Raw genomic sequence first — 13,393 nt, forward strand, 5'->3', positions numbered from 1 at the left:
CGTTTGTTAAAATGTGAGATAAAAAGTGGTTTTAAGTATATAAGTTAGCTTATTTAAAAAATAATAATAATAATTTATTTGCTTATTTGTTAAAACTAGTTGGAAACCGTGCAATGCATAAGAAAATATAATCTATTTTATTTATTTTATTTTATTTTATTTTATTATTTCTTGTTTAAATACGAAATGTGATAATTATTATAGTTATTAATAAATATTTATTATTACTGTTTTTGAATAGAAAAGTATATATTCTAGTATTATATATGGTGTTTTCTGTATATGGAAGCATATATTATATCATTTAAAGAAAATTTAAATATAAAATAAAATTTAAATTTAGTTAAAAAATTATATATTAAAATAATGATTGTAAAATTGTAAAGCCTAACAAGCTTACATGGCACAATATTATGAAGTCAACCAAGAATCATTAATAAGTATTTATTATTATTATTATTATTATTATATATCTATATATATATATATGTATTTTTTTGGTAGAATGTTATTTATCTATATGAAACTATATATTTGACCATTTCAAGAACATATGATGTGACAATAGTCTAATGGAATGTTTGAATAAATAATAGAATTTAAATTTGATTTAAAAAATATATAGTACCAAATATATATATATATAATATTTTTCATCAATAAATTGAAAAAAAAAAGTTATATTTAAAGCTCATGAGACACAAATATTAAAAGGTCAATCAAAAGTCCAACATTCTCAATTTTATATATATTTCAATAAGCCGTGTAATGCATGGGAAATTTCATTAAATATTATTTTATCTAAAAAATGACCCTCTCTCTCTCTCTCTCTCTCTCTCTCATTTTGTTTATAAATTTGAAATTTGATAGTTATGATAATTATTAATAGGTATTTATTATGATTTTGTTTTTATATGAAACCATTAAATATATAATTATGGTAATTATTAATAGATATTTATTATGGTAGTGTTTGCATATGAAACTATTAATTTTATATATATATTATTTAATAAGGTGTACTGTGGGAGCATTTTTTGCTTCAAAGCCAAGGGATAGACCAATTAGAGCCTAGGCAAATTTTGCTCTTGTCCCACATAGAAAAGAAAGCCTCCCTCTTCATGCCATATAAGGGATGAGCCAATGAGAAAGAGTAAAAAATGCCCCCACATTAAAAGGTTAACCAAACTAATGGTACTCTTTCTCATTGGCTCATCCCTTATATGATAAGGGGCATTCTTTTTCATGTGGAACAAGAGCAAAATTTGCCTAGACTCCAATTGGTCTAGCCCTTGGCTTTGAAGCAAAAAATGCCCCCACATGTATTCATATTGACTATTTAAATATGTAATTGATTTTTTTTTTTATCTCAAGTAATTAAAAAATTGACATTAAAATTTTGAGATCTCAAAATAAAGAAGTGTGAACATGTAATTTTCATAAATATAAAGATGATACGGCCGGCAGGTTTGCCGCTGATGGTAATGTCATTTTCCTAAATATCAAATGAAGAAAAGTTGCTTGATTTGTGAAACAAGGTTGACTAGGCAGACAATCATTTTTAACCTTCACATTTAATGTATAATCATGGTATAATTTTTTGGGTTTTAGTTTGTCCTAGGGGCATATGTTACGAAATTAATTTAGGAAAATTTTTATGAAAAAATGAAAAAAAAGTAACTAATTGATTTGATAATTTTCTTTTAAAATTTTTTCATGAAAAGTTTTCTAAAATAGATGGTTAATGTATGCCCTTAGGACATACATAGTCGGACCCTAATTTTTTAATTTTTTATTTATATAGGTTCATGTTAATTAATTTTTCTTTCAAAGCTAATTTTCCTTTGTGGTTTTTTTTTTTTTAATAGATATTAGTGTCAATGATGTACTGATCAAAGGCATATCTATTTTGAATTCGGCTTGATCAGAAGGTGGCCAAGCTATGGCTTTGAGGACTGCAGGGGATAACATAGCGGTCTACCAATGCTCTATCAAAGGCTATCAAGACACTTTACCTTCTGCATATGGGCAACAATTTTTTAGAGAGAGTGAGATATATGGTACAGTAGATTTCATTTTTGGAGATGCCAATGTTGTTTTTCAAAATTGCATGATTTATGTGAGGAAACCAACCCATGGCCAAGTTAATGTAATAACAGCCCAAGGCCGAGGGGAGCCGAAGAAGACTGGAACAGTGCTACACAACTGTTCTATTATTGTAGACAAGGAATTTGAGCCCTATACAATGGAGGTCAAGACATTCTTAGGAAGGCCTTGGTTGGACTATTCTCAAACAATAGTCATGGAGTGCTTTCTTGGTGAGATCATTGACCCCGAAGGATGGCTTAAGTTCAATGGTGATGTTGCCTTGTCTCCATTGCATTATGTGGAATATGGGAACCGAGGCGCTAGAGCAGATACCAAAGGAAGGATTACATGGCCTGGTTACAACATTGCCAACAACTCTAATGATGTCCAAGAATACACTGTAAATTGGTTTATAAATGGAACTAATTGGCTCCCACGTATGGGAGTTCCATTTATGCCTCGTTTCATAAATTAGTGCTTTCTGAAGTAACAGGTAGTTTGAAATCAAAGCAAATAATAAAATTTCATATGATGGAATATTGTCTTTAATTTTATATAATTCAATAATTGGGAGTGGAGAATTTGAACCTTAAAAATCTTCGTTGAAACCAACATTTAGGTGGCCTAGTTGGTAAGAAACCGAGCTGGCAAGTTTCAGGACTTGGATTCGAGCCTTAACAACTAGCTGTGTGTTTGTGCTCTTTATATCCCATTTTCATCCCAAACGGTCCAAAAGAATAATAAGTGAGTTTTTCATAGACCGAGAGTATGGGGTCTCGCCCGGGAGCGGGTAGGGTGTCATTATGGTCACGCTCAGTTAGAAAAGCCACACTGGTCGCCCCCCTCTACCCCTTTTTGACACAAAAAAACATTATATACTTCTAATAAATAAAATTTTTGTAAACATCTATTTAATTTTCTTGTCTTTTTTTATTCAACTCAAAATTTCAACATGTTAGACTTTAGGATAATTTTTTAGAATCCTCATTATCTAATAAATTGGCCAAGGTTTGCTTCAAGAAAAGGTTGGCTCAAATAGAGTATAGATGATGACCTTCGGCTTATACTGGGGAGGAATGACCTTCGGCTTATACTGGGGAGAAGACTCACATGAGTTTGCAAATGGCATGTAAATATAGTAGGAATGGTATAAAGCTTAAAGATTACAAGTTTTGAGACCACTGCATTGCTTAATAATAGTGAACACTGAACATGCATTTCTTTGTCTTGTAGCTCACAGTGTTTTTTTTTGGGTTATCTAAAGAACATTGATTTTACATGTTTAAATTTTCGAAATTATACCATATCTAATAAGAACTTAAAAACTATCATACTGAAATAGATATTTATATGTTAAATAGCTATCTTAACTTTGTGTGTGACCAAAATTTTTATACAAATAAGATTAATTTTTTATGACATAATTATTAGAATTCATAAAATTAATGTCTCTTTTAATTAATGTAAATCTCTATATACTTTAAAAATCAAATAATTTATATCTTTATTTTGTAATACAAATAAAATCTAAAATTAATTTTAATCACTATTTTGTCCCATGTTAGCACGTGCTGCCATAACTAGTCCTCTATAAAAGCTTGTTTTAGAATATTCCTGTTGTCTGATTCAATAGCATGTTATGGCTTTAAGAACATGGGCTAATTTTCCTTTCAATTCCGGTAGTAGGCCGAACTTTCATTCAATAAATGTGAACATTATAAGAAAGGTTATAATGGACTAGCAGATAGTCTTGGGCCTAATAAGCTAACAAGCCCATATCCTCATCCAGAAAACAAAAACTATTAAATGATATTGCAGTTATATACAAAAATAAATTTGATACTTTGTATTTTTTTTTTTCTAAGAAAATAAAAATTACATATTTTTTAATACAAAATAGAAATTTTAGGCTAAAATAATAAAAATATATTAATCTACAAGAGTATATTAATCTAAGTTTGTATGTGAGTTTCATTTTAAAGACTTGAACTATTCGTAAAATCCGCATCAACCGGTAGAAAAAATAAATAGTTGCTAAACAATATAACAGAAGAGCCAAACTTGAAAACCAAACAAAGTGGCATACAAGTATTAGATTTCTGTCTTAATGTCTGGGGAAGATATTCTGCTTTCTGAGTAGAGGGAAATCTGTCATTGAGAAACAGATACCACTTCACCCACTCCCCCAAAGGATACTTTATCTTATATGGGTTTCTCTGATTCATATATTCATCGAGGCACCAAGAATCATGGGGATGCCATGTTTCCACTAGTTTTGCCGCATTGTTTCATAGTTTCGCACATTTGACTGATGGAAGACACAACCGGAGCTTAGGATACCCAAATCTGATTTGGTTCAACCAAGCTGTTTCCTCTAGTTTCACACATTGTTTCATAGTTTAACCCAAATCTTATTTGGAACTATTTGAATTGGTCAAAAAAAAAACAATGGGTTCAAACTCCTTAATTTCATTTGAATACAATAACCAAGCGTAGCTTAATATATAAACTGATAGAATTTAATAACGTGTTTTAAAATTTATCAAAAACCAAAGCTTAAGAGAAGCATTATTTACACATAATTTTTTTAAAAAAATTAATACAAGCACGTTTTCACTAAAAATACATAATAGCAGAATACGCAAATTCAAAAGAAACTTCAAGACAGAATCCAACAAAACAGAATTGAAATAATTCCCTCAGTTAAATGAATAGAGAAAGGATCAATCACGGAATTATCAGCATTAGCATGGTTCATACAGAAACATCATAGGGAACAATTCGGGGTACCAAAAAAATAACAAAGTGGAAACTCAAATAAAAACACAAACCTCCCTGAATAAATATAAAATCCTACAAAATAGATTAAGATTAAGAAAATTAAAGAAGAAGAAGAAGAAGAAGAAGAAAACATATAAGGGTCAGATAAAATGTGGATAAAGACTATTCCTAGACCTACAAAAGGTCTCATAATGAGCTGGGATTACACATTTATCATCATCCCCAAAGACAACAAGAAGGCAGAAATCTAAAAGACCCACCTCCAAAATTTCATTGCGACCATCTAAAAGTACCAATATTTACACAAATATTTAATAATAATAAAAATAGACAGAGAAAAATTTGATAAAATTTACAGAGGATTTGAATCAGGGAAAGATAGAGACAGAGAGTATCGTATTGTGGAGATGAAAGGTGAGGAGAGTTCGGATTATAAAAGCGAATGACAGTGTGTGGTGAGGCGGCTAGGGTTTAGGTTGTTTTTTTTTTCTTCTTATTTACGATTATGACCCTGGGCTTAGGATGAAATTATAAGGTAATGTGGGCCGAGTTTTTAATAAAGTGTAGCCTTACGTTTCATTACCACCACCAGCCAAGCCCCGGCCCAAAAGTAATGTTGGTCCCCTCGCCAAGACTTCCTTCTTTTATCGAATCGGTAATATCTAAAACCTATAAGGCTATAACACGTTTGTTCCATGGTGAAACGTAATGCAATAATATATATAAATTGGTAGAGTAATTCCTGCAAAAATTGACTGATATTTTAGTTTGATAATAAAAAAATTATCATTAATTAAGAACAAATGTCATAAGTTAAAACTTTCTTAAAAAAAAAAGTAGAACTTATAAATTTTTTAAAAAAGTAATAATTTTTTCATGTTATACAACGAAATGCATGCGTTGTCATATGTATGCATGCGTTGTCATCTGTACATAAATGTGACAGATTTTAATGATTCCCATATTTTAAAATTCCACAAAAAATATTTTAAAATAAAACAAGACAATTTTTTATAACTAATTGCTAAGCATGTTAGATTTGAACTAGTTAAGCACTGAATTAACTATGAAAAGTACATACCACATGTTTAGATCTTTTTACGCCCGGGAGAGTTTGGAGAGGGTTCAAATGATCATGATATTAAGCACAATAGGATTTCCATGAACCAAATAAATAAATAATTTCATTCTTTACACATCTAAGTAGGGCCGTAAAAGAGCCAAACTTTGCCAAGAAGTGTATGTTTGAGTCTGACTCGTTAATAAAAATCAAATACTCAAGTTTGGCTCGAGCTTGAGACAAGCCTAAAAAAAATGTTTGAACTCGAGCTCATGAGAATGTTAAAAAATTTGAGTTCGGCTTGACTTGGCTTGATTAATTAATCAAGCTAAGCTTGAGCTTAATATCAAACTCAAACTCAAACTTGAGCTTAAGTCAAGCTTTTTGTTGATGGTTGTTTTGGAAGTCAAAAAGAAAGAAGAAGCCCAGCAACACAGGTAGAAAGGAGTTGGTAAATGATAGAAAAAACCATTAAACCCAAGCAGCAAGAATAATGGATCACAGGTCCATGAAATAAACAAACAGGTCTCGAGAAAGCAAACGGGCCCAAAGTAGCCCGAAAAGAGAGAAATAACAAACTCATGAGCAGTATATGATGTAGAAAAGTGAGAATAAGCCACGGCAGACCTGAAGTAATGCAAGTAAAAAAAGTGAGGGGTTGATGGCAAGCTCATGAACCTCAAGGATGAGAACAAGGTAATTGGGTCAGGGAAGCCCAATAGAGTTAGTAAAACCCCATGAGAATACAAAGTTAGGAAAAGGGCCAAGGAAGCCCAAGAAAAGCAAATGGGCCAAGGATACTTGAGAGAAAACAAATGGGACACAAGAGCCCGCAAGTAATCTGATGAAAAAACTAATGGTCATACTGAGCCACTGGGGAAAGATAAACGGCAGGCCCAAAAAGGTCCAGCAAGATTTGGTCAAATAAATATCACAGCAAGAATGATAGAGTGATATGGCAGGAAATGATAGCAATTAAGGAGTAGACTAAAAGAAGGCAAAGCCTAACATCAGCTAAAGCCCAGCCCCTAAGGGGAGTGGAAAATCAGAAAGCAGCTCACAAAAAACGTCAAGGACGGATGACAGACTGTGCAGGCAAGCCTCCAGACCACGATGAATGCATGAGCAGTAGGCAGATTTTGAACATACATGGAAGGGAGGCACGTGTAAGGCTCAGACATCACCAGCCTGTACCTAGTCAATACGGGAGATGGTGAGGTCATGGGTCAAAGGTAAGAGGGCATGGTTTGGCAGTGGGGAGAGGGGAAAAATCTATTATGAGGTTCTTGCTTGGGCTTTTTTAGGGGAAGTATCCTGTTGGGATGACATACCATCCAAAAGAAGTAAGGCTGAGTTGAAACTACTAGGTGCATGCCATAAGGGATAGGGAGAGAGAGCACCCACACCGTAGCAGGAAAGGGTGCCATGGCAGACAAACAAACAAAAGAGTCTTCTTTGTCTGGTGATGGAGAATGGCATACAGACGAACTAGTTGTGGTCAGCAAGTATACCTAGACTAGACAAAGGTGGTTAAGGGATAAAATTGTAAAACCCGGTCACAGCAAGCACTATAAAAGGAGGCCCCTGCCGTGCATAAAAAAAAGGGGAGCTACAATCATGGTAACAAGAACCACAAAGTAAAACTACGAAATAGAAAACAAGTGTGGAGGAAAGAAAAGAAAGATAAGAGAAAAATTAAAAAAGGAAGAAAGAAATAAACAAAGAGTTAGATTAGCAGGCATGCACCAATAGCTTAATTCCCTCTCTCCCTCTCAAAGTCATGCTCTCTGCTAGAAGCAAAAGAGTTCACTTGGGCACCAACCATTCAGGTCCGTTTATCTCAAAGTGATTAATTTCAACGGTAGGATTTCCCTGAGAGATTATTCGCATTGAGAAGAAACGTTCTTCTCTCTCTAGTTTCGGTTCTGCGGATTAGACTTGATCTAATTTCTTTCTTTTTGATTAACCCATATGCAATCCACTTATTCTCTCGCTCACTTTATAAAATTTATTGTTGTTATTATGATTTTCCTTCTTAATTAGGGGTTATTTACTCACTTTAATTAAGAAGCAGAAATACTTTTTTTATTTATTTATTTTTATTATTATTATCATATCTGTCTGCCACGACTCATCTAAAATAGCCATACCTAACGTAAGCATGCTTTTGGCAGATAAGGCATAGTTTGCACACAAGCCGAATCAAATTGAGTTGCAGTTGGACCGGTCTCAACTCCCTTACTCAGAATACTTGGGCCTAGTACCATAGGAGGCAGCTCATCTCAATATAACAAAAAGGTCCACTACACTTTTTAGGTTGAGATCCAAAAAAATTGCACCATCAAATGCTTATATCACCAAAAATCAAGTAAAAAAAAAAAAAAAAACTCATTTTATCATGCTTCTAATTCCACCTGTGATTAGAAATTGTTCAAATTACAACTTTACATAATTAAATCCATCCATTCATCATTCATTGTCTATACCTTGAGTAATTGTTCAAAATAAATTTTTTTACATCCACATTTATCATCTATGCAACTATAATATTTACAAATATAAATAAATTAACATTCCAAAACATATATGAATAACAAGCTATAAATTAACATTTCAAAACGAGTTTATTTAGTAAATATATATCAAACTATAAATGAGCCTAAGCTCGACATGCTTTGTATCGAGCCTTATTGTTCACAAACTTGTTTATGAACAATTATTTTTGCTTGGGCTCAGCTTGTTTATCAAACAAGCCCAAAATTAAGCCTCGAGCTTGATTTATTTATAAATAAACGAATATGAATGAGTTTTTTATCGAGCTAAGTTCGAGTTGTTTATAAACAGCTTGATTCGTTTTCAGCCCTACATCTAAGCCATTATGTTCAAAGAAAAATATTTTCAATTCTATGTTAGATTCTTCGAACCAATAATTATGCACTAAATTAACTGTGAAAAGAGCATATATGCCACATGTCATGCCCTGAACCCAACTATAAAGATAGGCATGTGACAATCTCTACATGCTTATAAAGTAAGCACCCTACAAGTGTGCAATACCTTCTTAGCAACTAAAATTTATCCTCAAAAATTAAATCAAATAAATCCAAAATACCTCAACAATTTCTTCATGAACAGATCTCTAATAATTTAATAGGAACAAAATCCAAACCTCATGTACATAATGCCAATTGGCCAATAAATATAAAACTATTAGAAAACCATCTAATCCCAAAATCACTAAGCTTCTTTTTCTCCTCACAGCACAACATTAAAACTTCCAAAACTTGCTATTCTTCACAATCTGAAACTGGAGGGGAAAAAAAGGGTGAGCTGACAACTCAATAAGTAACCAACATCCTAGTAAGTTCTATCAACCAATAGATCTGTAAAGTAATAAGATGTAATATGAGTTTTCAAAATTTATAATAAATTATGAGTTTTCAAAAATAACTAAAGAAGTTTCATAGTCTTAAAATAATAAGTTGCAAATGGATCACATACTTTAATCTTACAAATATATCATAGATGGTTTAAAAAATAGTCAATTTTTCATATATCAAAAACTATAACTTACAATAGGTTCCAAAAATATATAAGCAATTTAAGTGACTCAAAATAGTTCAAATACTCAAACATTTCCAAAATCACATATGTAGTTTTAAGGACTTAAAATAGTTCAAATATTCAAACGTAATTTATATTCTTAACAATCTTATGACTATGGTCACGATATATCCCTGTGGCTGGGCATCAGAATACCAATGAATAACTCCCATTGGCTGAGTATCAGAGTACCAATGAATAACCCCCATTGGCTAGGTATCAAAATCAATTCATAGTTAGATTGTTCATAATCATATATATGAAATCATAGTTTCTAACAAAAATATATCTTATTTAAGTATGTATATAAAAATCATATACTCGGTATTAAAATATATTTATAATAATCCTTTACTTGAAATTAGTAATACAATAGAAATAAAAATTCTAACAATTATAAACAATTTTCAGTAGTTAAAAATACATTAATATAAGCAAAATAAAACTCAATTAGGATAAGGTTACTTACCTCTAAAAGCCATATCAAAAGGAACTTCTCCCTAACACTTCCTCTAAAATCCTTAGATATCACCTAAACAATTTTTCAAATATCATTTACTTAATAATCTAACATTTTTAAAGAAAACTTATATGAATACCTTGCCAGAAGAGAGACTGTTAAAAATATCCAATAATTTTCCACTATTATTTCATAGTTAAAAATCCATGTATTCATAATATATATATTTCCTCTACTTTCTACCACTAACATTACCTAGTGATAAAGCCTGTAGATACACCATACGTATAGCCATATAGGGTCAAAAGTACACCACCTAATCTTCTATACGTGTGCTCATATATATATATATATATATATTAACCCCCATTCACCCCTAGTTCTCTTTGAGATGAGGACAAAACTAGGAAAAATGTACTATATTTTATATCATACAAAATCAAGCCTATACAAACATCATTACCTTTTGCAATTCGCCAAAACCCCAATTTGGTAAACCTATGCAAAAACCAGACCCAAGAGCCTTCTTTTACACTTAAGACAACACAGGGCCCAGAAAATAAATCAAATTCCTTCTTCGTTTACATTGTTAAACTCATTGGATATATAAACAGTCTCACTATTGCCCAAAATACTCACATAAAAAAAAAAATCAATTCCCTATAAAGCCTAAATTTGACAAAGAACGTGATTTCTTAGGTCTTACCTCAAGTGTGCCGTCAATCTTTCACTACTTGAACAAACTCAAAGAGTTAGAAGTCCTCCTCTAAAATATTTATCATTATACTCTAACTTAATTAGCTTATATATATAGTTAGGGTTTCAACCTAATTTTCTAAAAACTCCCTTAATAATATTAATTATAAAAATTGACCCCACAAAAAGATTTACTTAAATAACCCTTTTAAATTTTTTTTTCCGAGTATTACAATCTCCCTCACTTACAAGAATTTAGTCCTTTGAATTCATCACAAGGGGAACCAATTTATAATGCTTCCGCTAAGCTACTCTAAAGCCACAATCGTATTGGTCTATACAAATTTATCTCCCATCACCACAGTAAGAGCAATAAAATAATGAAGAATTCCTTCTCCTTCTTTTTATTTTATTTTATTTTTTATTTTTATGCATATCACTCGACCCAAATTGCACTATAATTTACTTCCATAGTGAATATAAATAAATTTCAAAACCTATATGTTCAAGTAAACCCAGTAAAACGATAGTTTTTCAATAAGTAATCTCCAATAATTATAAATGGTGAAGGAGCCTCCAAGGTTGTGATAAAAGAAAACCACAATCAAAGTCTACCATAAATCATTATGCTTAGAGATCAAATTGAGTTTTATATTACTTCCACTTAAATATAAGTTCAAAACTATTTCACAACATATGCATAGACTTTTGCTTCCTCAAAATTTGTAAAATAAAAAAATTTCCAAAGCAAATGGAGCCATGATGCTTCCGTTGCATAATACAATACTACTATAAAATCTCTTACTCAATTACCCATAGTTTAAGAACAACCATATTATGAAAAAAATGTAAGATTCTTTAAAGATATACATATCTCTAGTCTCAATAGCTCTCTAAGTTCCTTTCAATATGAATAAAAGTTCCAAGGCCCATTCATTTAGATTAACCCCAACAACTGATTTTCCATTGATTATTAATTTCAAAAAAATTCCAAGGCCTAAGTAGTCTCCAAAAATTACAACAAGGGAAATCCACAATTTTGAGATTCACCATAGACCATTGAATGCTAGCATCCATTTAATTCTATACCTCAAAATTAAGTAGTGCATCCAAAGTTCCATTCTTTCATAAGTTCAAAACTCATTTACAATATGTGTATATCTTTTCTTCCTCGAGTTTTGTAAAATAGAAATTCCAAAGTCTCCATAAATAATCTATTGACCATTGACATAAGGGTTTGTCATAGAACATCTATCTTAATCATAAATTATCTTCTCAAATAAGCAACATTTATTCACCTTTAATCTCTAAATGATACTTGGGCTGGAACTCATTGAAGAGCTGGGTTCCTTATAATTACATTTCTTATTATGAAAACAAATCTCTAAGTATACATCGGCTAGAAAGGAATAGTTCATGAAGTATCTCAAACCATTTTTTTTATTTTTTTTACCTTGCAAATAATATTGTCCTAGCAGCCTAGAACTTATAGTACAATGCAATTTATAATCATTAACCATCTGCCAATATAAAACAAATGGTACCAGAAATGACTACAATTCAAATTGTAAAAGTCTTAAAAAAAAAAAAGAAAAAAAAAAAGAAAAAAATCTCTTGCCACCCAAATCCATCAATATCCAATCAAAATTGGTTCACAAATCCAATTTTATAATACCACAAACATTGCTTTCTACAAGCTTCTATTTTGGCAAAATTCGGTCTGAGATTTTAGCCTTAGGATGGCTATCTTGTTTGCCAGGAAATTAACCATTAATTTTAAAATTAACAAATTAATATAATGCAAGTACGCCTTAGCTGGAGGCCTTCATGCAATTGATGATTAAGTTTGGGCAGTGTAGCTTCAAATGCTACTGAGGGAGTTTTTTCAAAGGGTTCTATTAGTAGACTGTCTATTTCTGAGAGAGACTTAAATATTTTAGAGAAGATCTGAGAAGGACTTTGTTAAATTGAGCAAAATCTTTCAGTTAATATAAAATCTTTTTGAAAACAAACTTTAAATAAACTTTTTGAAAAGAGATATATTCCTTTTTGAAAATAATATGTATGTACTTAAGTGCTACAGGGTAGAGTTTATAGCATCATCTACCATTGGGTCTATAGCAGCAATAGTATCTGTTGCTGGTACAATTCCGTTGGCACTCATGCCTTTAAATATGAAGATTTCTTTTAACAAATATATATCTTTGGGGATTGGGGGTAGGATAAACTTAAAGAATATTTCTGTCTTAAAAATTTGAGTATATATTTCATTGTTAGTCGTAGAAAAAGAATAAAGTAAAGCCAAAAAGGGATTTCCTAGAATAACTTTAGAGGACAATTTGTCTGTTAAGAAGAAAGGTGTTCTAAAATTGATTCTATTATTATATATGTATGTCTTTGTCAATTTATTACTTATTTTTAGTCTATCACCATTAGCTTGAGTTAATTTGTTTGTTGTTGATTCATAATATTTGGAAGGTATTAATCATTCTTGTATGCAATTAATGTCAGTACCTGAATCAACAAGTGCAACAATTGTTAACGAAAATTCTTTATGAACAACCAGGTTATTTCAGTATATCATTTCTGGAATATCATTCTATCGATTATATTTAAAAATTCATTTTTATAAGAACTTTTATTAGTATAATCATGTCTGTCGGGAAGAGAGGAGTCTGTCAAGGGTTCATTACAATATTTAATTC

General features: G+C 31.2%; 1 protein-coding gene and 3 non-coding genes across 4 annotated transcripts; 1 reads left to right on the forward strand and 3 right to left on the reverse strand.

Moving 5' to 3' along the window:
* The first annotated feature begins 1,942 nt into the window (after positions 1-1,942).
* Positions 1,943-2,563, forward strand: LOC112032903 (pectinesterase 2-like). The gene has a single exon (XM_024065668.2). The coding sequence runs from the start codon at positions 1,943-1,945 to the stop codon at positions 2,561-2,563; it is 621 nt and encodes a 206-aa protein (XP_023921436.2).
* Positions 2,564-4,127: 1,564 nt separating this feature from the next.
* On the reverse strand, positions 4,128-4,251 carry LOC112017915 (small nucleolar RNA snoR98). The gene has a single exon (XR_002883536.1). It is a non-coding gene; the product is annotated as a small nucleolar RNA snoR98 (small nucleolar RNA).
* A 529-nt stretch (positions 4,252-4,780) lies between these two features.
* Positions 4,781-4,866, reverse strand: LOC112017917 (small nucleolar RNA snoR53Y). The gene has a single exon (XR_002883538.1). It is a non-coding gene; the product is annotated as a small nucleolar RNA snoR53Y (small nucleolar RNA).
* A 135-nt stretch (positions 4,867-5,001) lies between these two features.
* On the reverse strand, positions 5,002-5,096 carry LOC112017916 (small nucleolar RNA snoR69Y). Its single transcript, XR_002883537.1, has one exon. It is a non-coding gene; the product is annotated as a small nucleolar RNA snoR69Y (small nucleolar RNA).
* Between the last annotated feature and the right edge of the window lie 8,297 nt (positions 5,097-13,393).

Source organism: Quercus suber, unplaced genomic scaffold (genome assembly GCF_002906115.3).
Source record: "Quercus suber isolate HL8 unplaced genomic scaffold, Cork oak 2.0 scaffold_88, whole genome shotgun sequence".
NCBI lineage: Eukaryota > Viridiplantae > Streptophyta > Magnoliopsida > Fagales > Fagaceae > Quercus > Quercus suber.

Coding starts and splice junctions, on each gene's coding strand:
- LOC112032903 (XM_024065668.2), top strand. CDS start 1,943: ATGGCTTTGAGGACTGCAGGGGATAACATAGCGGTCTACCAATGCTCT.